Here is a 25163-nt window from a genome sequence, read left to right as displayed (position 1 = left end):
CACCTAAAGTCAGCTTCCTACAACCACCTCTTACTCTTCCATTCATGATTCAAATTGTTAGGTAGAAGATCCCTACATGCACAAGGCACCAGTCAATGGTACTCCCATCCACTAACGTTTTGAGTCGGACCTCAGGAAATCGTGCTAGGGACTGATGACCTTCCTCTTCTGTCAAGAATATGGCACAGAAATTAAGCATCTCTTGCTTGTCTTCTACAACATCCAAATAAATAATAGTATTTTAAAATACACAAAATGTATGTACTTTATCTGAAAGAGACACGTTAGTGATAGATTCCTTACCTTAGAATTACCCACAGGCGTCCGACTGGATCCGGAAAGTTTTCGTCAGCAGTACCCCTGTGCGTCCGACTGTGGCATTGTGCGGCTCCGCGTCCGTCGTTGGTGTCGTGATCGTCGGGATGACGTAGCGGCTGCTACTTAGACGCCGCCCTCGCGCGCTGACGTCAGTTCTTTCTTTTTCAGGCGCCAGCAAGCGCGGATCCAGAGAGAGGAGTCTCCCCAGTCAATTTTTGACTGAGTTTTTTGAGACTTTTGTCTTTGACTCCTGGTGTGTAGATATGCCCGGTTTGAAGTCTTGCGAGCTTTATCCCCGCATGATGTCGGTGACGGACCTGCACCGCGAGTGTCTCTACTGCCCGAGGTGCGACCACGACCCCACATCGTGCTCCGTCTGCCGGGCCATGGCTCCGAAAACTTTGCGGGAGTTGCTTGAGGCCCAGGAGTCGGCCCGCGCCGTTCAAGGTCCCGATCCCGTGGGAGGTCGAGGGACCGGTCGCGGGGTTGCCACCATCGTTCGCTGAAGTCTTCACACTCGGGGTCAGGAAAGGCTAAGCGCAAGAATTTGAAGAAGCGCCGTTGCTCTTCGCCTCCCCCTAGCCTGTCACGCAACACGGCTGAGGGTGCAGGTGGTGCCACCCCCGCGGCTCCAGCGGAGCCTACGCAGTTTCTGACGGCCTACCTGCCTTTCCTGGGTCCGTCGGTGACTCCGGCCCAGCTGCAGGAATTTCTATCAGCCATGGCCCCCCTCTGTGGCCCGTCGGGCCCCGCCAGCGAGCCTCTGGGCCCCGCCGGTCTGACTTGGGGTCCTCGCCCTTCGTCGATGGCTCCGCCCCCCGATGTCGTCGACGGCTCCTGCCTTGATGCCGCAAGACCCCCATGGATTCATGCATGGATCCCAGCTGATGTCGGTTGACCTCGTACGACCTCCACCGATACCGAAGTCTACGGCCGCCGGCGTCGGCCGGCTCCCTGGCCGATGTCATCCCCGGCTTCCACCCCGACATGGAGAGTGTGCCGAACCGGTGTCGATCGATGCCGATGGGAATTTCAATCCCTTTCTCCATCCTCCTCCTACTTTCCCACCTGCCCAGCAGGTTATGGGGGACTAGGAGGGGTCTGAAGACCCTCTCGCAGCCCAATGCGAGTTAGACCCGGACTGGGCAGAGGATTTGGAGGATGCCGGTGATCTGGACTTCTCTTCAGAACCTGGCGCACTGTCTACTGTGGCTACGGACGAGGGTGGTACTTATTCAGTGGTGTTGCGTAGGGCAGCAGAGGCTCTCCACCTCCCTACAGTGGCCGTCAGGACCAACCTCCTGACAGAAGTGCTTAGGCCAGCGGCTTTCTCTGCAGAGCCACTGCTGCCCTTTAATGATGCACTTTCAGACGTTCTTTTGGGCACCTGGTCCAGGCCCAACACCAGGGGCTCCTGTGGATGGGAACGTGGCCCAACGCCATCGCCCAGCCCCAGGCGACCCCATTTTCCTCTCCCAACACCCTACCCCCTGAGAGCTTGGTTGTCCAAGCCTCTGCGTCCCCAAGCGCATTCCCTTCCGCGCCTCTGGACAGGGAATCCAAGAAGCTGGAGCCGTTTGGGAAGGAGATTTTCTCTTCTGCCAGTTCAGGGTTGCGGTCTGTGAACCCCGCATGCCTCTTGGGCCGTTATTCCCACTCTCTGTGGGATACAGTGGCGTAAGTGCTGCCTCTGTCCGGAAGAGGCCCGGACAGTGCTCTCTCAGGCTATTGCTGAAGGAAGAGATGCAGCCAAGTTCACGATTCGTTGCGGCCTCGAAACCGTCGACTCGCTGGGCAGAGCAATTTCCACAACAGTGACGCTACGCCGTCACGCCTGACTGAGGACGACTGGCTTTTCAGGGGATGTCCAGAATACTCTGATGGACATGCCTTTTGATGGCACTCGCCTTTTTGGCGACAAGGAAGATAGTGCGTTGGAACGTTTTAAGGACTTGCGGGCTACGGCCAAGTCCTTGGGCCTTTTGGCCACGCGCACTCCTACGGCTTCTGCTTTTTGCTCCTTTCGTGGCCAAGGAAGGTGCACCCAAACAGGTTCATTTCAAAGCCACAGGCCTTTGCAGCAACAGTCTCAGCGCAGCCGCGGATGTGGGACCCGCCGAGGTGGGTCACTGGGCCAGCAGGCGGGTCAGTCCACCACCTCCCCTGCCACCACTGCCACCAAACCTTCCTCGTCTGGTGTTTCAGGCCCATGAAATGCCATTGGGCGGCAGGAATCTCCATCACCTCCCCCACTGGCGCACCATCACTTCGAACAGGTGGGTTTTACAGATAGTTCGAAGGGGCTACTCCCTCCCCTTCGAGACTACCCCTCCAGCCATGCCACCTCTGTACCACCGCATGTCGGAGGATCACTTGGCACTTCTGCAGCAGGAAGTTGCAGCCCTCTTGCCCAAGGGGGGCATCGAGCGTGTTCTGACACCAGAAGTAAGTTGTGGTTGTTACTCCCACTACTTCCTGGTTCCAAAGAAGGACAAGGGCCTGCGTCCTATCTTAGACCTTCGGACCGTCAATCGCTTCCTCCGGAAGGAGAAGTTCAAAATGCTCACACTTGCTCAGGTCTTGTCTGCCCTAGACCCGCAAAACTGGATGGTAGCGTTAGACTTGCAGGACGCTTACTTTCATATCCCCGTCCTGCCGGCCCACCGGCAGTTCACGTTAGGCCACAAGCACTTTCAGTTCACCGTGCTCCCTTTTGGCCTTACTAGCGCCCCTCGAGTGTTCACGAAAGTGATGGCGGTGGTCGCAGCTCATCTGCACAGATCGGGGGTTTCAGTCTTCCCCCTATCTCGACGACTGGTTGTTAAAGACGGGCTCGCCCCAGGCCGTTGTCTCCCACCTCCAGACTACGGCCGACCTCCTGCATTTGCTGGGGTTCTCTATCAACGTGCCGAAGTCACACCTGATTCCCTATCAGAAGCTCCTCTTCATCGGAGCGGTTCTGGACACTGTGCAGTTTCGGGTCTATCCTCCCGAGCAGCGAGTCCGGGACATTCGGGCTAGGATTCCGATCATTCAGCCCTTTTTGTGGGTTTCGGTCAGGATGACCTTGAGGCTGCTGGGCCTCATGGCCTCCTGCATCCTGCTGATCAATCATGCCAGGTGGTATAGGCGGGTTCTGCAGTGGGACTTGAAGTTCCAGTGGGCGCAGCATCAGGGGAACCTGCCTGAGTATGTCCAGATCTCGGAGGGCACTGCACGACAATTGCAGTGGTGGCTCACGAACCAGCATTGGGTCAGCCACAGATCCCTCTCCCTTCCCCAACCGGAGCACAGTGGTCATGGATGCTTCCCTCCTGGGATGGGGCGGCCACATGGGAGAGGCGGCGATCAGAGGCCTCTGGTCTCTGGCGCAGTCCAGGCTCCATATCAACCTTCTGGAGCTCCAGGCGATCCTACTTGCACTGAAGGCATTCCTTCCATGTTTCAAGGGGAGAGTAGTGCAGGTGTTCAGACAACACCACTGCCATGTGGTATTGCAACAAGCAGGGTGGGGTGGAGTCGTGGACCCTTTGTCAGGAGGTTCTGCGCCTCTGGACGTGGCTGGAACACCAGGACATTTCCCTTGTGGTTCAACACTTGGCAGGCTCTTTGAACGCCAGGGCGGACAAACTCAGACACAGGTGCAAGATGGATCACGAATGGCGTCTTCACTCTGAGGTGGCGCAAGGTCTCTTTCAGCAGTGGGGAGAGCCTTGGTTAGATCTGTTTGCCACCGAAGAGAACGCGCAATGTCAGCACTTGACAAACGCGGCGATCTAGGCTGCGTGTTCGTGTGTTGTTGTGGATGCTGTCTGTCATTGTCTTTTGCTGCTGTTTTTAATGAGCACGCTAAAAAGCATTTTAAAACTACAAATTGCACTAACCTGTATTTTCGCCACCTCGTGACCCCGTTCCGCCCCGGCTTGTGCCGTTTGTGCGGAGGGTCAGCTCGAGGAGCGTCACTTCCTGCTCGTGACACCACTTCCGCCCTGCACGAAACCTTCGCAGGTTAGCGGTCTAGTGTTGCTGAGCTCTCTGAGTATATAGAGTGCGATTCCAGCTCCCAGGCCCATTGACAAACGCGGCGATCTAGGCTGCGTGTTCGTGTGTTGTTGTGGATGCTGTCTGTCATTGTCTTTTGCTGCTGTTTTTAATGAGCACGCTAAAAAGCATTTTAAAACTACAAATTGCGCTAACCTGTATTTTCGCCACCTCGTGACCCCGCTCCGCCCCGGCTTGTGCCGTTTGTGCGGAGGGTCAGCTCGAGGAGCGTCACTTCCTGCTCGTGACACCACTTCCGCCCTGCACGAAACCTTCGCAGGTTAGCGGTCTAGTGTTGCTGAGCTCTCTGAGTATATAGAGTGCGATTCCAGCTCCCAGGCCCATTGACAAACGCGGCGATCTAGGCTGCGTGTTAGTGTGTTGTTGTGGATGCTGTCTGTCATTGTCTTTTGCTGCTGTTTTTAATGAGCACGCTAAAAAGCATTTTAAAACTACAAATTGCACTAACCTGTATTTTCGCCACCTCGTGACCCCGTTCCGCCCCGGCTTGTGCCGTTTGTGCGGAGGGTCAGCTCGAGGAGCGTCACTTCCTGCTCGTGACACCACTTCCGCCCTGCACGAAACCTTCGCAGGTTAGCGGTCTAGTGCTCCCTCACCCCCTAGTATAAAATGGCAGTATGGAGGAAGCGCAGCGGACGAGCGCAGCGGGAGCGCCGACTTCGCGCCGAAGTCGCGCACAAGTCAAGCCCGTCTGCGCCCGACCAGGCCCAGGGCCCGTTCGTAATGCCCAATATACTTATTCCTCCTCTGATCTCCTGAGACTTAAATCCTCAGGTCCTATTCCCGCACGCGCTGCAAGAGCGGCTCAGGCGTGTGACATATTTGTTCCATCTGGCGGCTCGGCACATGATTCCCCCCACGACCCTTCACCCCCAATACAGCAGATCACCGCCTCCTTACTGATTTACTACCTTAACACCCGGTCTCTTATCCGCAATCAGCTCGAGATCTTCCAGTTACTGCATCAGAGTTCTATTGATATCCTTCTCCTAGCAGAAACCTGGATCTCGGAAGACTCGGCCCCTGACATTCTTGCAGCAATCCCTACGGGATACTACATTATACACGCCAACCGGCCCGCGGGGAAGACTGGCGGCGGAGTGGCGGCTATTATCCGCTCGGTTCACATCTTCTCCGAGGTTACGGCGACCTCGATCCCCAAAACTGACTACCTAGTTCTAAAATTTACCTCCCCTAAGTCGTCTTTCATTTGCATTCTTGTCTATAGACCCCCCGATTATATGCCTCTCTTTCCTAAACTTTTCAGCGACTCTATCGCCCAATTAGCAATTAACCATGCTAACATCATGGTAATTGGCGATTTTAACTATTGGCCTTCTGATATCCACGAAAGCCAACTGTCGCTGGAATTCACAGACCTTTTAAAAGGCATGAATCTCTCCCAACACATTCACATTCCCACCCACCAGAAAGGTCACATTCTCGACCAAGTCTGGACGTCCGACCTCGACCTCACCTCCTTCAGTTTGCCCTTGTTCCTGGTCTGACCATTATTTCATCTCTTTTTACCTTCACTTGCACACTCTGTGTCCTCCCCCCCCGACTTAAGAATCTTATGGCTCGCAACTGGAAAAGAGCCAATCTGTCTGAATTTCATGCCTCACTAGCTTCTACCGTACCCACCTCTCTGACCTCACTTGAGGTTCAGGCTGACAATCTTGATAAATGGTTACGTCAGGCTAGTGACAAAGTAGCCCCTTTTAAAATGATTAAAGCTAAGCACCCCCACGACGCACAACGCTGGTTCACAGACCAACTTAAAGCGGACAAACTTGCCCTGCGGCAAACTGAACGCCGCTGGCGTCGCCACTATGACCCTCAACTCAAACTAGTTTACATTGAGGCTCTGAAATCCTACAAACAATCGATCCTGGCAGCTAAAACGGCATATTTTTCCAAAATAATCTTGGACTCAAATAACAAATCAAAAGACATCTTTTCTATTGTAAATGAGCTCTCCTTGCCGGATAGGGTTACCCCCCAGCCCCAGCCGACTCAACCCCTCTGTGATTCACTCAACTCTTACTTCATTGAGAAAATTACTACAATAAAAAACAACATCCCGACCCCGGCATCTCCTATCCCCCCTCCTCTTCCCCCTAAAAACACCAGCACCTTGTCGGAGTTTCCTCCCATCTCTCTACAAGAATTCGCCTCACTCCTTCACAAAGTCAGGTCGGGTTCCCCAAATGACTGCTGCCCCCCGCAGATCCTGAGAGAAGCCTTCCTCGCATGTCCAGGCCCCCCCCTTGCATTACTTAACAACTCTCTTGCGACAGGGGAGGTCCCTCTCTCTTTCAAGCAAGCAGCCATTGTACCCATCTTAAAGAAACCCAACACCGATCCCACAACACTCAGTAACTACAGACCCATTTCCCTCCTCCCTTACCTAGGAAAAATTCTGGAGACCTATGTCACCCGCTGCCTGAGCTCTTTCATAGAGGAATCGTCCTTTTTGGACTCTCAACAAGCGGGTTTCAGACCCCTCCACTCCACCGAGGCGGTCATAGTAGCAGTCATGGACACCCTCAGGAAGGGCGCTGACAATAACATCTCTCAGGCCCTTGTCCTTCTGGATCTCTCGGCGGCTTTCGACACGGTCGATCACACCACCTTGATCGACCGTGTCCATAATGCCGGAATCCAGGGAGTGGTCCTTGACTGGCTTAGATCCTTCCTTCACCAGCGGTCACAGTCCGTCCATCTCTCCACTTTGTCCGCACCCTACACATCCCTTCCCTGCGGCGTCCCACAGGGCTCTGCATTATCCCCTCTTCTTTTCAATTTGTATCTCCAACCCCTCCTAGCCTCCCTCCGCAACTCCCCGGTCACAATCTTTAATTATGCGGACGACCTTCAGTTAATTTTTTCCATAGATTCCTTCCCTTCCTCCCGTTTTAATTTCCAGTCCACTATGATGTCCATTGCGGAATGGATGTATCACAGTCACCTAAAGTTGAACCCTACCAAAACTGAGCTGGTCTTGGTAGGTGGCCCCAATCACCCATGGAACTCCACCTTCTGGCCTCCATCTCTGGGGACTGCACCCACTCCTGTGCGTTCAGTCAAAAGCCTGGGGGTGATCATTTCTGATGACCTTTCGATGAAACCGCAAATCAACTCGGTCACCTCAGCCTGTTTTTTCCATCTCAGGCGGATTCGCAAGATCAGTAGGTTTCTCACTAAAGAAGCCCTGACCCTAGTTGTCATTGCACTCACCACCTCCAGGCTTGACTACGCTAACATGCTGTACGCGGGCATTCCTGCCTGCCACCTTCATCGATTACAGCTGGTGCAGAATCAAGCTGCCCGCCTGATTTTCCACCAGTCCAAATATCGGCACGTCACTCCCCTCCTCTACAGTCTGCATTGGCTCCCTATTCCCAAACGCTGCATTTTCAAACTGGCATGCTCTACCTTTAAGGCCCTCTCGGATGCAGCCCCCGTCTTTATTTCTTCGAGCCTGTCCCGTCACATCCCCTCTAGAGTTCTTCGATCAGCATCTCTTAATCTCCTTGAGACCCCTAAGTTTAAAAGGAAAAAACACGGTGGCCTGTCCTTTTCTGTCCTGGCTCCTTCTACCTGGAACTCTCTGCCACCTGCACTTCGTCTCTGCCCAAAGTACGACTGTTTCCGCAGACTTCTAAAAACCCTGCTTTTTCACTCCGCATATGACTAACTCTCTCATCCTGGCTCATCGTCATTTGTCATTGAGCGCCAAGAAACCGATGGTGAAAGTGCGCGTTACAAATATTTTTTAACATAACATAACTTCTGCGCGTTGGGATTTCCAAGGCAGCACTCACACGGCGACGCTTTTCATCGCAAGTGGAGTTGCAGTGTATTGTACGCCTTTCCACCTATACCACTTCTACCCAGAGTGCTGAAGATCAGGTGCGACCGGGCCCAAGTCATTCTTGTGGCTCCGGACTGGGTTCCAAGAGTTTGGTATCCCGAGCTACTCAGTATGAACGTGGATCCCCCGATCCAACTGCCTCTTCGGGAGGATCTTCTGTCACAGCAGCAGGGGACAGTCCTCCACCCGAACCTGTCCAGCCTCCACCTCCTTGCGTGGAAATTGTACGGCGACAGTTGATTCCATTTGACTTGCCTCCTGAAGTTTGTGATGTCATTCAGGCAGCCAGGTGTCCATCCACTAAATCTGTATACGCCTGCAGGTGGAACCAATTTGTGGCATGGTGCTCAGCAAAGGCTGTGGTTCCCCTTTCTGCCCCTCTTTCAGAAGCCCTTTTGTTCCTTCTTTCTTTAGCCCGGCAGGTCTCTGCTCTAGGCACCATTAAGGGCTACCTTTCTGCAATTTCAGCCTTTCTCAGGCTCCCTGATCAGCCTTCTCTTTTTCAAGTCCCCTGTTGTAAATCGATTTCTCAAAGGCATTACTCACCTTTTCCCTCCTATTCCATTTGTGATGCCTGTCCTCTGTTTACTGACTTTAAAGACTGCTTTCCTGGTTGCCATCACCTAGGCTCCAGGCCCTTTTCTGTAAACCTCCTTTTCTGTCTGTTCATCCGGACAAGGTTGTGCTCCGCACTCGTCCTTCCTTCTTGCCAAAGGTTGTTACTGCCTTCTACATCGGGCAAACTATCACCTTGCCCACATTCTTTCCGCCTCTGCACCAGAGAGGAGGAGAGGCTTCACTGTTTGGACCCAAAAAGTGCGCTCTCTTTTTACCTGAATCAGTTCCGGGTGGATGACCAGCTCTTTGTTGGCTACATAGGCGCCAAGAAAGGCCGAGCTGTACACAAGAGGACTATCTCCCGCTGGGTCGTCTTGTGTATAAAAGCCTGTTATTCTCTGGCTAAAAAGGAACCTACGGTGGGGCTGCGCGCACATTCTACCAGGGCGACAGCAGCTACTACTGCATTGGGACGTGGTGTCCCCCTGCAAGACATCTGTCAGGCAGCCACGTGGGCCTCGCTGTACACTTTTACTAGGCATTATTATCTTGACAGCCAAGTCTGGAGAGACAGCTTCTTTGGCCGCTCTGTTCTCTGTGACTCTCTGGTGTGATCTTGGTTCGCAGACCCACCTCCGGGATTGGTATTGCCTGGGTATTTATTCTAAGGAAAGGAATCTATCACTAATGTGTCTCTTTCAGATGCACAAGTTACTTACCTTCGGTAACGATATCTGTAAGAGACATTTGTTAGTGATAGATTCCTTACCGCCCAACCCATTCTCTCCTTTCTGCGAACTGATTTCTAGGGTTAAGGTCATCCCTTTCAGGGCCCTAGTTTCAATGCACCAGTGGTCAGTATCTTGCATGGCTGGCGCGGAAAGTCGTGTACAGAACTGACGTCCGCGCGTGAGGGCGTCGTCTAAGTAGCTGTCACAACATCATCCCGGCGCCTACAACAGACGCGGAGCCGCACGACGCCACCTTCCGACATACTACTGAGGAAAACTTTCCAGATCCAGTCCGACGCCTGGGGGTAATTCTAAGGTAAGGAATCTATCACTAACTAATCTCTCTTACAGATATATTGTTACCGAAGGTAAGTAACTTGTGCAGTCATGTAGAAGTCTGAGTCAATGTGGGTCGTTGGGGAAAGGTCCAGTTGGCTTGTCTACTCACTGAGATCTTTGGTTTTCCACAATTGTCCATGCTGGGATAACAGGCAGTGATGGGTAGAATGCTCAAATTGATCTCAACCACTTGTACTTTCTCAAGACACTTTCCAGTTTTTGTTGTTGTCCACTATGCCACTCTAAACTAGTCCTATACAAATCCATCTTGGGCCCAGCTCATACAGCAACACTTCAACCCGAACTGTCAAGCCAGGTCCCTTATAGACCTGGGAAAAAGCAGCACCAGACTCGGTTTGACCTATTTGGGTGTGATCAAAGAAGTGCACCTCAAGTCCAATAGCACATTGAAATGTTGCATGAGTACCAGTGGCTAAGATTAATTGAAGCATTCCAGCTATCCCTTTTTCGCTTTTCTAAGTGAGATGCCACACCCGGATGACTCCACTGCTGACAAGATTAGTCTTTGTTTCCCTAGCTGTTCCATGTTTAGGCTTTGATGCAAGTTTAATTCAAGAGAACAAGGCCTTCACCATACAGCAACTAATTGCTGCATCTCTTGGCATCTATCCAGAAACTGGTGATTTTGCATCCTGAAAATTTTCTGGATTGAAGCTGTGCGTTAAGCCGCCATCTACTGGCTAGGTCCAGAATTGTGTTTTTTTTTTTTTTGTGGGCATTGTTGACCACAAATTTGGCTGTATGTCCAATTCACTGTGATGTCGTCAGATGTTCGCCCCAGAAGTCCCTGTGTGTTATTGGCATCTTCAGATTTTTTCCTGCCATTTGGTTTGGAAGCAAGATGGAAGAGGTCCAAAAGAATCACAAACCACTTGACAGATCGACAAAAACATCGAAAAGAGGCAGATTGAATCCACCAAATAATACCAGAGGATTAAAGACACCACGAGGAAGCCGTGCCCAGTTTCTTTACACAGAGGGAAAATTCATCAGACTAAGAGCACATGTTTTGAGAAAAGAGAGGTTAGGCAGTTTGGAGAAATAGAGAACACCCCCTTTAAATTCTTCCCAAAGTGCCATCACAAGTTAGCGCAAAAAGACCCACACAAAATCGAGAATCTCTGCCATGCATAAGAACATACCACCGAGGGGTGTGAGGCCTGTGTAGAGTTTCAGTCCATGTCACCGAAGGTGAGAGACCGCGCTGGCCACACTTGGCCATTGGTCAGCATGCAGAAGAAGCAGCCCTTCTCCAAGGGGATAAGCCTGTTCAGCAACGATGAAGAAAACCTTGAGGAATTCAGTCTGGCACAGGGAGGAGAGTCCGATGAAGAAGGGGAGATCAATGTTGAAAGACTGGCAGCAGTAAGGAAAACGTAGATGGAAAGTGACCAGAAGTAGCAGCAGGAGGTAATCGATCTCCTACAGGCTCAGACTCAAAGTCCTCTAAAGCCACCTCACCCTCTAAAGACTAGACATTCGAAGAATGACAAAGAAAGGAACTGCACAGGTCCAAGCACAAGGATACCGATGGGCATGAACCTTTGGGACACCTTTTGACACCGGAAGCTGCTTAAGAGCTTACAAAAGAGAAAGCCTAAGGGCAAGGAGACACCAACTCCAAAAAGGAGGGACCTGCTGGCAACCAACGCTGTGCAATGAGCGCTCAAGGTTGAGCAGATGAATCGTCGACTCCAGGCCGAAATGGCTGCACTTCTCTAAAAAAAACGACAGACTTTGACGAGTCACTCAAGGGATTTCTGATTCCAGATAATCGTTGGAGCCCAAGATAATGAAAGGAAGAGCAGGTAGACTTCAATCTGCCCTTGATGCCAGAGACTCACAAGGAGGAGCAGGAGTCCTTAAACGATGAAGACACCACAGTCTTCAGAAAAACAGGAGCCACAGGAGGAAGTCTGGCAGGACCTCTACGCGACTCCACACAAGAGGGTGTCAACACATTTTCAAGGTCTTTACCAGATGACCTGGCAGTCTACAATGCTCTTGTAAAGAGGGTGGCAGACAACACTGACTACACCATGAGGAAAGGGGGGCAGAATCCTGCTTTTTGCTCAATGCTGATGCCTTCACAAAACAGGAACTTGTACTTGCCCATGCTTCTGAGCATCCTCGATCAAAAAGGGGAGGCTTTTCAAGAATGAGCCATCTTGAAGGCTGTGACTTCGTGAGTAGAGCAGAAATACAAGCCCTCCTCACTTGATCATTGTTGCAACAGCAAGAAAACAAGGTAATGCTCCCCATTCAACTGGCCTTCACAGGACACAAAGAGTAAGCAGATGGAGATGGTAGGCATGAAGCTGGAAAGAGTTGCAGCTAGTTGGCAAAGAATCGCAACCGCTATGGCCATCAGAAGTGGGTCGAGATCATGCAGCATGTCCTAGAGGAGTAAAAGCAGAGAGTGAAGACCAAGGTACATGAGTAAAACCATCCCCAACATGTGCTTCAAATCTGCACACAATGAAGCGGAGACCAGCTAGCAGACAGATGTGCACAGGACTTACCCTGAGAAGGCATGCCTGGCTGAGAGTTTTGGGGATCAATCCAGAGGTACAAGCCTTGTGCTTTAATAGGTGCTTCTGCTTAGCAATGGATGAGGACCTACAACAGATCGAGAAGAACATTGAAATGGCTAAAGCAATATGGGCATTGCAATTCTGAATGTCCTTAAAGCGAGCCATGGCAGCCAGAGGATCATCAAACAGAGTGGGTATCCAACACAGAGCAACCTCACAACAAACAGAATTTAGCTAATCAGCAGCAACACTGGCCTCAACCTTTCTCCCCTCTAGCCTCTCCCCCCAATGGCAGTACCCTCAACAGCAGCCTTTTGGAGAAGAGGCAGGGTAAGAGGTCAAGCCCCAAAGGGAATGTAGCCAGTAAATAAGTAACTCCTACGAGGAACACCCCCTGCATAAGATACCGGTGGGGACTGGATGGGTGCGGGGGGGATTCTTCTATGAATGGGGGTCAATCACATCAGACAAATAGATACTTAACTTTATAAAGCATGGCTATTGCATCGAACATCTCAGAAAAACCCCTTCAATGCTACCAAGGGAGAGTTCACTCTCAAGGGAAGATTTACTCCCACTGCGACATGAAGTAAAGGAACTCCTAAAAAAAAAAAAAAAACAACAAAAAACTGTTCCTCTAAGAAAGCTCAGAAACGCGGTCTACTCCTACTTCCTCGTACCATAACAAGATCAGTCATTGAAACCAATCCTAGACCTAAGACAGATAAACAAATACATATGAACTAAATGCTTCAAGATTACAAGAAGTCATTCCACTCCTAAAGAAGACTGGATTATATGGCTACAGTAGGTCTGAAGGAAACCTACCTACACATCCCCATGACCCACAAGCACAGGAAATATCTCGGGGTCGTCCTAGACCAGGTACAGTACCAATAAAAGGTGTCACCCTTAGTCATAAAATCTGCGCCAAGGGTTTTTACAAAATGCTTAAGTGGTACACGCATACCTAAGGAGCCAGGGCATACATGTGTACCCCTACCTAGGTGGCTGGTTGATAAGAGTGTTTATATGGGATAATCTTTCATGTCTGGGGAGCCAGAACTTCGTACTTGCTAATCACTCTGCTGTATAATGTGGCGATTCAAATGATCTTCACACAAAGCATGATATGGAAGGGCTGACCTGGGACTACCAAACTATCTCCTTCAGAGTAGAAACCATGCCACCGCCTTCTTGTTCGCAGGGAGACCAGGGTAAACCTTCCGATTCCTTTTCTCGGTGGAAGGCCTGTGCAAAGTGCTCATTGAGTGGCATCTACCCTTTAAAATCCCATGCTTAAGCCACCATTAAAGCGAAAATGTGCTTGGTTTTGACGAATGACAGCCCCTGCGTTCCAGAAGAAGAATGCAAGTCTGCCTACACGAGCCTCTTATGGGGTGGTGTTTGCTGCTTTTAAAAAAATATATATATATGTATACACATATTTTTATTGATCATTGTTGTCAACGTACAACATTATTCTGCTGTGGAGCATCATTTCATTGGATAATTGTACAATTCCAGAGCAAGGTAGGAAGCAATTGATGTTTTTTGTATCACTAGAGTAAGACCCCATTAGATGTGTCTAAAACGAATAAACCAAACCTACCCAAGCGCGTTCGGTGGAATTGAGGCCCTCTTTATACAATCATGGATGTCATGGGGGAGCTGTGATACCTTCATGGGACCGTGTAAGAGAATGAATGGCCAGGACGTGTAATATTGTAGCGTCATGCATGTACCCAGAGCATATGTGTTGCCCCCACATTTGGCGTGACAGCAGGCCGTCTGCAGTAGTAATCCTCTATCATGGTCTGTGTGCCAGTAAAGCTGGCTCCACCTTCTTGCCACTGTTCTGCCAAAGGTTTCCTGTGTATCCTTTTTATATTTTTCTAGGCATATGGCAGTTTCCTCTGCTAGTGCCCAGCTTTCAACATTTGCCTTCTACCAGCTATGCCGTGGGGGGTCTGGTGACTTCCAGTGTCTGTCTTTGTCCCTTCAAGCAGTGCCCAGCGCTAAATCCATGAATCTGCTACCTGTCTTCTTGGCTGCTTGCCGTTTTGTAAATGCCCAGTAGGCAGATCTAGGCAGGACCTTCCGGTCCAGTGTGCTCTCCAGGTCTGCCATGACCTGTGTCCAGAAGCATGCGATTACCAGGCATGCCAGACATTGTTTGCAAAATCCTCCTCCACATGTGTGCACCTGGGGCAGCTCATGCTGGCAGTATGGTGCGTAATGTTTAGGCTAAATGGTGTAAGGTAAGCGGTGTATAGGGAATCAAACTGAGCGCATTTAAAACAAATTTTTCTAGATCGTGTGATTGTGTTCCAGCGTCTTGTCTCATTCCTTTCCCACAAATTGTCTGCCATAATGGTTTCCCACGGGCACTCAGTCTGTAGCTTATCCATGGCCATCACAACTATATACAGGAGATAAGGGAGCAACCCCCACCGAAGTTCAACAAAGTTTGCAGTAAATAGCATGTGTGAAGTTCTGGGTCTAAATTCCCGAAGAGTTGGTGCACTGCCTTAGTCAGTGACCTATAAACAAGGTTTATGCAGTCCCTTAAGGCCATACTCTCCGATCATTGTCTCTAGGCTGCTAAACGCACTGTCCGCATAACAGTGCTCCAGTTAGGTCCGCTCTGCTGCCATCCACTCCTCTAGCCACCTGGCTGTGAAGTAGCCTCCACTGGAATAGGGAGCCCCACCAGCAGCATCACCAGCATGTAGAGTGCGCGGCAGCCAACCAGCTTGAGCATGCCATTCGAACATCTAAGGCCACAGCTTTAAGGGCAGTAGCTTCACTCCAATGAGTAAGGCAAGGAGGTCGCCCTCCCTGCGTTCCTCACCAAACTCCTCCAACTCTTCCATACTAGTCCTAGCCAGCCAGTGAGCCGGCTGCTGTAGCATGAAGTAATACAATTCGTAGTCTGGCACCCCTAGTCCACACTCCCGTGGCAGATGCAGATGTTGCAGTTTGTGCAGGAGCACCCTATTGCGCTCCCATTCCCATATCCGTTCCCGAAGAAGTGTTTAGGGAGCAGAACCAGCTATGTGGTATCCAGATCGGGAGATTGGCGAAATAATATAAAACTTGGGGTAGTATAATCATCTTTGACTGCGTTATACTGGCCATGATGGGTAGTCCAAGTGTGTTATATCACTCAAGGGGAGAGATCAAGGGCATTACTGGGCTCACAACTGTGCTTATTAACATGATATACCACAAAGCAGTGTGACACCCTTGTATTTCACTCTTAGCCTAGGTGGCCTTCAGTGAAAAAAAACAAACAAAAAGATCCCTACTGTTGCTACCTACTCCTGTCCCAGTGTGATGGCAATTCCAAGAATTGGACGAGGATGGCTCACTCACGTAATGTGACATGCTTCATCATATGCTACTATCCAGTTTTTAAGGTCTAAAAATGCCTTAGAATACACTACAAAAGTGTCCTAGTCTTATTAAAAAGTACCAACCGGTAAAAACAAGAGGCATATGTTAGGATGACCTGTATGCGTCACTGAATGGAAATGAATGTCATGCCAACATGCCAACATGTTTCTGCCTATTAACAGCCTGATGGTCTAAGGCATTCATCAGGGCTATGTCTGTGTCCCTACACCAAAAGAGTTAGTGCAGTCTCTCATAGGTAAGCTAGAAAAATAGTACCTACCTCCCAATCAAAGTATTTCGGTAAACGTTACCTAATTCTAGTGTGCTAATTACTGCATGGTCTGTTCAGGGGGGCCTCTCCTTTTACCACACTTTCGTCAAGGTAGAGAGCCCACTGTGATCCTACCGTGCCCCTTCGTACAGTAGGCTGTTCGAAGAGGCAAGATTGGATCACCACAGGAGAGGCCCTCTCTATCTTTATAAAGGACACTTTTGTGGTTTAACCTAAGGCTTTTTTAAACCTTAAACTGTATCATAGCACTATCAACAAAAAATAAGAAATATCTAAGAACTCCTGCAGACCAGCCCCTGTCTGGGGTTGAGTCCGCCCTGGTAGGACCATCTTACCAGTGTGGGACGAGGTGGCAAATGATGAAGAATGTCACATTACATGAGTGAGCCATCATTTTTGTTTTTTTGCTGAAAGCCATCTAGGCTCAGAGCGAAATACAAGGGTGTCATGTTGCTTTGTGGTATGTTTTAACCAAACATTAACTTCATCTATTTAATACATGATTATATTATCTAATAGCAAATGAAATTCAATGCAAGGAGCATAATAAATAAAGTAATTGACATGCTTCGACATGTGTTTTTATTCCAAATGTGGAACAGCAAAAATCAGGGAGTGCTTTAAAACACAAGAAAAACTGGTCACATTTTAAACGTCATAAAGAGGAAATATGCATTTATTTTGTTTTTCATTAGTTTTTGTGCATACCTGCTAAGTGACCTATGCCATGTCCACCCCGCAGCCTATGACTGAATTTTAGTCAACAAAAGTTTACATTCTGTCGCTCGTAGGTATGCTTTTACCATTATAAGTATACTTAAATCTCACCAAGCAAAATGCTTCTTTCCAAAAATTCAGGACTAGAGGAGGTTGTCATATTGTCATACACGCATCCATTGTCCTGTGGGCCTTACTGCACATCATTTGCTTTTGTTAAATTCAGATTCAACTCTGTGCCACTGAACTGTGCAAAACTCTGTGGTCTGCATACACGTCCCTGTAGAGGTGCGGCGCCGCATGTCCTGTACTTTAGACGCCATCACCCAGTGTTCATCTGCAGTTCCATCATTAATGCTCCCGAAGTATTCATTGCCCTGTGCCAGAATGTCCCACTGCTGCACGTTCCCCTGCTCCAGAGATTCATCAGTATGTACTCCTGCACATCGTCCACAATATGGCTTCTCCATTGCTTGCATTTTCAGCAGTCTGAAGGTGTGTTGGGCTCTGCATGATGACATGCAGCGGAGTCTTTTAGTGGCCATCACGTTTCCTATGTAACGAAAACCTAAGGATCGTCCTAGAGATGTGCCTCATTGCAGGACCGTAGATTTAACAGTGCAAAGCTTTTCATTGGCTGTTCATGAACTCTGGATGTGCTGTGCATCCCAAGTACTGTAGCATCTCTGCCTCTCTGTTAATCAATGTTCCATGTCTGGTTACCCTTTAAATCAATTGTTATTGATCTGTAGTTTCATGAGGGTTCACTTCCATGTTTGCTCTATGTGGTAAGTTGGCGTGGCATCATATTGAATTGATTTAATTGTAAACAAAAAAAACAAACTGTCATCAAGCATAATGTCTTCGTCAGCGAGTGCTGTACCCTCGACTACATGCAAACATGCTGCTCAGTACTCCTTTAATTTAAAGTGTTTGTTTTTAGAGATATTTCATTACTGCTCTTGTTCATTGTTCTCTTGTGTAAATTAAGATGTAATATGAACATTTGCCTCGTTATGTTCTGTCTTTTGGGTATGTGAAGATGTTTATTTTGTCTAATACGGTTTATTTCTATTAGCAGCATTATTATTGGTTGACAAACATTCGATTGTGTATCCTCGTTGTCGCGTCCGCTTCATTAGCTTTTACTTGTGTACTGTTTTACAGTTAACTCTGCTGTTTGCTGCATGGTGCATGAATTACATTGTCCTGGTAAGCTTTATTAACTAAAATGTATGTTGGCAGTGTAATCCATTGCGCACACTTTCTATAAAATAAGAATTGAACTACTTCAAACACTGATCTTTTCCTTAAAGTCACAAAACATGTCTGGTGAAAGAGACACTGTAGATCTGCCTCACCTTAAGCAAGAGAGCTCAAACTGTCTTATAACCGCCCTCGCAGTGCTAGTCATTTTAGAGGGAAAATCTTCTGTTCGATGAGCCCTGAAAACTACTTTTCTGGTAGACTAGCGATAAGGGTCTGTCTAGATTCAACACACGCGATGTGAGTGACAGTTGGGTCTACCACACATCACATATCCATTATTTGTCAAAATGGTAAAAAAAAGCTACCAACATCTGCGAGGCATGATAGTTCCTCGTTATGTGACTACCAATGCTTTACTTGGATCTCGGATATCAAGCACTTGCGCACCTGCCTGATCACCTAATGACCCTACCAAAACAGAATGCTTATCTCCAATCTGGATTGCTACCTATAAAGGCGGGCAGTGAGCACTGTATCTAGTATGTATATAGCGCGTCACTAACTGGAAGGCAGTAGAGTGCTGTGTCCGGTTCTAAGGCAAAGACAGTCAGTCGGTGATAGTTAACCGTCCCAAAAAAAAGTGAAAGTTGACTGGTACTGTATCATGATGTAGTGATCTTTAAGGAGGTGTGTCTTCAGCGCCTTACTAAATTTGAGTAGGATTAATCTTAGTTATGCCACTAAATCGCAAGCACTTAGAAACCTCTTGCAGTAGGCTTTGTACCAAAACATAATCTTGTCCCTGTTACTTAGCACCCCCTTTGGCCTTCAGGAACACCTGTATCCTGCTGGATGTAGCTGCCTGCTTATGTCCTCTCCTATTGGGGTCTCTCCGCTTTATATAGATCCTAATGTTTCCAGCTTATGTCTATTGTAGACTTGCATGTTGTGCACGCTCCTGCCATTGTGGGGTCTGGAATGATATAAAAACACAATTTGTAAGTCTTTTGTTTTCGGCATCAGGTGTGTCTACCTTTCCTGAAGCCCTTGGTGCAAGACAATGACTCCAGACTCACTTTTGTTTTCCATCTGGGTGAAAGGTGTTCAAGGGAGCTCTGAGGAGGAAAACATTCACCCTATGAAGATTTAAATTAAGGAAAGACATTTCAGAATATTAGCGCTGATTGTAGAGAGCGAGACTAGTTAGTCTAAACTTGGGTTAGGCCATATGAGTGTGACTCCCCAGGGCAGTGGTTTTAGTTATGGAAAATAACCTGTCTAAGTTCTGTCCAACCTGTGACTCGTGAAATTATCATCATCAGTCCGGAAATGATGCCCCCTGTGAAGTGTTGGTTGTCCAATTTGGTGTAAAACTAATATTGGGCACTGAAATGTGTGCCGTTGGGCCCCCTAAGCAAAGTTATATCTGGAAGACTACTGAGAACAATCCAGGAGCATCAAAGAAGAGTTCGAGGGTAGCCGAAAGGGAGTAGATAAGACTTGTATATGAAACTCTCCTTATAAAGCAATGTGGAAAAGAGGTTTAGAGATATCGCAGGTAGAACTCTTTCAGATTCAGCTAATATTAATAGAATAGGATAAGAGGACAGCACATATAGCACACACTTCCATGTGGTAACTGACTTTAACTTTGTAATGTGAAAGTCGTGTGCTCAATCGATTCCACTGCTGTTTGTGTCCGTGTGGGTGCATGTCAGGATCTTGCATGTTCATTTATGTTCACCCATAACAAATTTGGGATCGCTTTCATTTAATCATATGTTGGAGACCATGTTTTAATTAATCCATAATAACATGAATCCACCTTTTTTTCATTTTTCAGTTCGGGTTTCCTGTAGAACCCTTCCTTTGGAAATGAATGTTCCCACATTGGCTTGTTGTGCCCCCACACCATTATGCTGCCTGCCAGTCTTGCCCACCTCCCCTGCCCTGTTTTCATTATTTGTAAATCACCCGAGGCATCAGAAATGGCTGTTCCTTTGTGAAGAAACAAGCAATAACCTATTTGGAACTGACAAGAGTGGCTAAACATATGTTGTTTTTAGCATGTTTTTTCCCCCCACAGGAGTAGTATGCTTTTAGCCAAAGTTTACCACTATTGGCCTGAAGACGGTGCTGGTATTTGTTTCATTGCTGCATGTTGTCAGCTTTTTCATTCCATGGACTGAGTACATTTCATACAGCTGTAATAATTAGAGCTCTTTACGTGCTGAAAAGTTTTTTTTTTCCTCAAACAAAAAGATTTTTAACAAGGTTTTAAATTTGTGTTAACAAAACTGTTGTCAGAAACCCGTGGAATGACTTTCCATATCATGACTTTATAATGGAAACGTGTTCCTGTGAAGAACTGAGTATAGACTATTTTAACTGCTAACCGGACATTTAAATTGTTTGTATAGTTTAATTTCCTTTTTTTTTTTTGGTTACCCAGTATTTTTGTATAAAATTGTTTTAGAGCAATACAGGAAAGTTTTACAGCAAGATATGTAGAAATAAACACGTCAAGCTAGTTATACATTTTTTACAACGTTTCAGACCTTTTTTCTTTATGCATGTCCTAGGAGAACTCTTTTGCCTTTCTTGCTAGAATCCTAGTTAAGGTAAAACTGTACTTCCTACATCTCATCATTTTTGATGTGATTGTTCTTAGCTTTATCAGATGATGTCCTGTTGGTAACTTTAAATTTTTTTGCATTTTCTTTTCAGTAATCCGTGGCTGTGCACTGAATAAATAGCTCCTTTGATACAGTGTGATGGGACAGACCTTCATGTAATGCTAGCTTGTGGGAGGTTGATATTCACAGCCGGTTTCCAATGGCATTATAGCCCTGAGCTTAGAAAAGCAAACCCTATGCCAACATTTTCGCCACTGGGCTTGATCTGCTTGTAACTAGGATGCTTAAAGCTGTGTCGTCATATAATTAACTCACTTTGAAAACCTGTATACAGAAGCTAATCACCATCACAGGCACTGCAAAAATGAAGGTCTTTGCTTTTTAAACAAATGTGTTACTTAGACTGTCAGTATTTTTCAGAGAAGTAATGTGAAATTTAGTGTTGTGTGCATTTTTTGCTGGCAAAATGTTAGTGCATCTTCAACGTATTTATATGAGAAATTTAAGACAACGTGGTCCTAGTGAAGTTATGGGTTAGGCTAGAGCCCTCACTCATTCTCCCACGCGTGACGTTTTTCAGACTCGACTTGTAGGCACGCTGCTTGGCAAACAAGTGCGTAGTCCGCAAGTAAGATTATTGTTCTTATCTGAAATGTAGCACTGATAATCTGATGTTTCCTGATGCAAAAATAAGATTTTGTGGCAAACAGTGGCACAACGTCAACCTGGCATTGTAGGTTGTCCATGGTCACAAATTCATATCTCACAAACAATAGTAGTCTAGTTTAGGTGCAGGACGTATTGTGTGATCACCTCTGCACAGTCCCTTTCCGATGAAGGTTTTTAACACTTAGCCATTTTCATATTTCCTTGACCCTTCAATCTTCAAGAGTTGTAGATAATTTCTGTGGGAATAACAGACACTTTGAGTTCTTTACAGGGTGCACTGAAAAATAAAACGAGTCCTTAAATGTTTCTAGTAGCCCATATGTATTAGGATTTTGAGCTGCAATAGTACGAGTAAAGAACTGAAATGTCGCATTTGAAGTTCGAAGACTTGTTCATGAAGATCGCAGTCTCTGCACCTGATGCTTGGCTCCAACCACAGTGAACGTCTAGAAAGCTGAAAGAATGTTTATATTGTAAATGCATCCAAATGCAGATTGTTTTACCATTATTATTTCTGTAGTAAATTAATTTTTAGTACTTTAGCAAGTTCATCGCGTTGGAGGCTGATCTTCATCAAAGTTGCAATGAGAACCATTCCTTCCAGACCTCCTGGCACAGACCCACTGACCAGCAAAGAGTGTCCTCACAGGCCTCTGATAGCATGTGGAAGGTCTTTCCTTTCGGTCCATTGGTGACCTACCAGCCTACTCCTGCATATTCTTAAGTTGAGCAGTCTCCTCCTTCATAACCCTCCAGCACTAAAATTAGTTTTAAGAGCAAGTTGCTCACATCGTCTTATTCTATATCCTATGTAAGCTATTATTCCTATAGAAGCTACTTCTTCGCATCACACCCTATTCATTAAGGGCTAGTACTAGCGATGCCATTAATCTGGAGTGCTTTCATCTAACTGTATTAATGCAAACAGGCTCTTCCCTGAATGTATGTTGGGGACAATTTGAACTAGGAAACCCGTTTACTCCTCTTAAACACTATCATTTTTAAAAAGTGTAGAGCATTGTGACTTTTGAAAGACAGGCTTATTGGCCGCATTCTACATTAATACAATCTACATGACATTATTGCTTTGTATGTCGCTGAAAGTGTATTTTACATTTCACCAGTTCTGTGCTTTCACCATTGCTTCCTACTGGTCAGGGTGTATCTGGGTTTGATAACCGTGCAGGTGGTTCTCACACAACAAACCTCAAGGGTGCTGGAGATGTTTAATGGCACACTACACACCTGCCTACTCTAGTTCATTGCGGAGAAAGGGGAACTAACATACAAGATGAAATGTAGACCTTTTCATCTTCTCAGATAAGTCAGACTCAATACGGTAGCACTCCAGTGGGCATATTTATGAATCCTGAGGTTTTATAAAGCATGCGCAAGTCCTGAAAGGGCAACAGATCTCTTTACAGAGAAGGATCAGTCCATTAAAATTTGGAACTAGTAACACACATTCAACAAAGTTACAAATAACTGTAGAAATAAAAGTAGAACAGTTATACACGGTTATAAATATATCGTTGTGGGAAAGGAAGCAGCTTCAAGAGCAAGAAAAGAGAAATGATGAAAGTATTTTTTTGGTTGCTTTTGACCAAAAAAGTGTTGGGGATGATACAGATAAAGGAAGGCACTGACTTGCAGATCCTAGGTGCACAGCTGCAAAATGGTTGGTTGACCCTGCGTTTATCTGTTAAACCGAAGTTTAACCCCATAATGTATAGATACTGAGGTTATCCAATATTTTCGGTTTCCATATTGGAGTATGATCTTTCTCAGTGGATACGTTTGTGGACTAAGCAGGCTGTTTTCTATATGCACGCCCCTCTATGGAAAGCCAACTTAATGTTCTGAGCATGGGTGTAGTAATACTTTCATACAGACCAATGCAGTCCATTTTAGAACTGGATTGAAGTCAAGTCTGAAAGTCCAATTGTTTATTAACATTTAGTCTTTAACACCTATTAATAAGCGTCATTGATTTTTCTTCTTTCCTATAATCATCGAAGGGTAGTGCTTTACATTTCTGTAACTCATACTTCCTCTAATTCGATAAGATTTTTATAATAAGATTTGGACTTCCTACAGTAGCCCACAATTAAAATCAAGTTGTTGCTTAAATTATTGAATATGGTGTGTTTGTTTTTCCTCTCGGTAATACTGGTTTCCCCCCCAATAGCTTGTAAAAACACATAATTAACTATTTTCTCTGATGGAAAGAAATCATTCCTGATTCTGTAGGCTTATTGTATTGATTTTTTTTTTTTTTATTCATAAGTTGTGAAACATTGGTGCAAATAACCAGTAGTCGGAGTGTGCCTTATTCTAATGGGCAATGCTTGGAGAGTCTGCTTTCACTTACTGCTTTCCTGGAATTTGAGTTGATGCTCTGGTCAGGCAAAGCTATTAAAAACATTTTAAAATATTACAACTTGTGTGGTTTCCCGACACATCCTGCAGCCTTTGTCATTGTATCAAAGTAATGTGTGGCTGTGTGTGTCATCTTGTTTACTGTTGTCACTGTGGTCTTTCTTTTACTTCATGCTGCTTTCTCCCTTTGATAATGTCATGTTTTCTTTCTTTCTTTCTCTCTAGCTTCTTTTAATCTGTCCCCACCAGCAGTACTGTGTCTGAAGGAGAAGACTGCCAATTGTAGAAGAGTTAGGGAGTCCTATTTTGTTTCTGGGAACATCTTCAGTGTTAATGTTTTGGAGAGAAGTTTTTGTGCGACTTGCATGGTATTTTAAATTGAGATGTCTAGTACCGTTTTATAACAAGCCACACAAACCACTGGGAGTAATTTACTCTCTCTCTCTGCCGCCCATTTCTAACCCCACATGTGTACAGTGTGCAGAAGTAACATTTCAGCATCAAAATGAGACTCCGTAAGCAATTTAAAAAAAAAAAACCTTCATTGACTGGGTGTTCCCTTTCTCCCTAATCCGATTGCCAAATAAATGTTGTGTGGGAATTGGGAGAATTTCTAGGTGTCCAGTGCAGTATTAAGGCTACTTGTACCAGTTATTTATTATTATTTTAAAATATGAACAATGCATATTTAGTTGAACCTATTTTCTGCATCCAGTTTCCTACATGAAAGAATAAATGAAACCCCGCAACAATGCTCATAGACCTCATTCCAGAGATTTTAAACCTAAAATGCAAAGCCGTTTTAATCTCAAGGCATCTCTTGGTTCTAAAATAGGCCCCAGCTATGATTATAACTCCCAAAAGCCATAAAGCTAGCTTAAGCGCCTATTATAAAGCCTATAAAATACCATGTAAGTGGTGTGGTGTCCCTTTAATACATTTTAAGACTGTTTAAACCTTTTTTTGCTTGTCCTGTTCTAACTTGAACGTTCACTGCATGTTTTCCAAACTTTGTATTTGTTCTATCTTCATTTCTTCCTTTTTACAAATGTATGGATGAGGATGCTGAATATATATTTACATGATGAACGTGAAAGAACTAGCACTGTCTAGCTTACTACCTTTCTGTACATTTTCAATAAAACAACTAAAAATCCAGGTCTTGTCTCTGACGTGTTATCGGCAGTCTTTGGGCTTCTCTTCCATTAAGTGTCATACATGAATCGCGGCCAAATGGAAAATAACTTCTTTCAACCAGTACAGCTTAAACCTTTTAGACTGGTGTCCCAGTTTAATTTTTAAAGGGTTGAAGTATCCTTCAACACATTTTCTTCCCATATTTACCATATTTTTCTATGCGTTATCTGTGTTAAATTGACAGTCTCCACAACAGTTGTTCAAGTTTCCCAAACTTGGATGTTA

General features: G+C 46.5%; 1 protein-coding gene across 9 annotated transcripts in view; it reads left to right on the top strand.

The window, feature by feature from the left end:
- The window catches only part of SEPTIN6 (septin 6), a 170751-nt gene extending 145852 nt beyond the window's left edge, over positions 1–24899 (top strand). For 2 of the 9 annotated variants that reach the window (XM_085608062.1, XM_085608067.1), the window contains exons 10-11: positions 18016–18060; positions 19901–23802. In XM_085608062.1, the coding sequence (XP_085464188.1) occupies positions 18016–18019 (4 nt within the window). In that variant the 3' untranslated portion in view covers positions 18020–18060; positions 19901–23802. Of the gene's footprint in view, positions 1–18015; positions 18061–19900 lie in introns of all 9 variants that reach the window. The other 7 variants (XM_085608061.1, XM_085608066.1, XM_085608068.1 and 4 more) reach the window with 5 other exon arrangements.
- Positions 24900–25163: the final 264 nt, after the last annotated feature.

Source organism: Triturus cristatus, chromosome 5_2 (genome assembly GCF_964204655.1).
Source record: "Triturus cristatus chromosome 5_2, aTriCri1.1, whole genome shotgun sequence".
NCBI lineage: Eukaryota > Metazoa > Chordata > Amphibia > Caudata > Salamandridae > Triturus > Triturus cristatus.
This window is presented reverse-complemented; position numbering and strand designations above follow the sequence as displayed.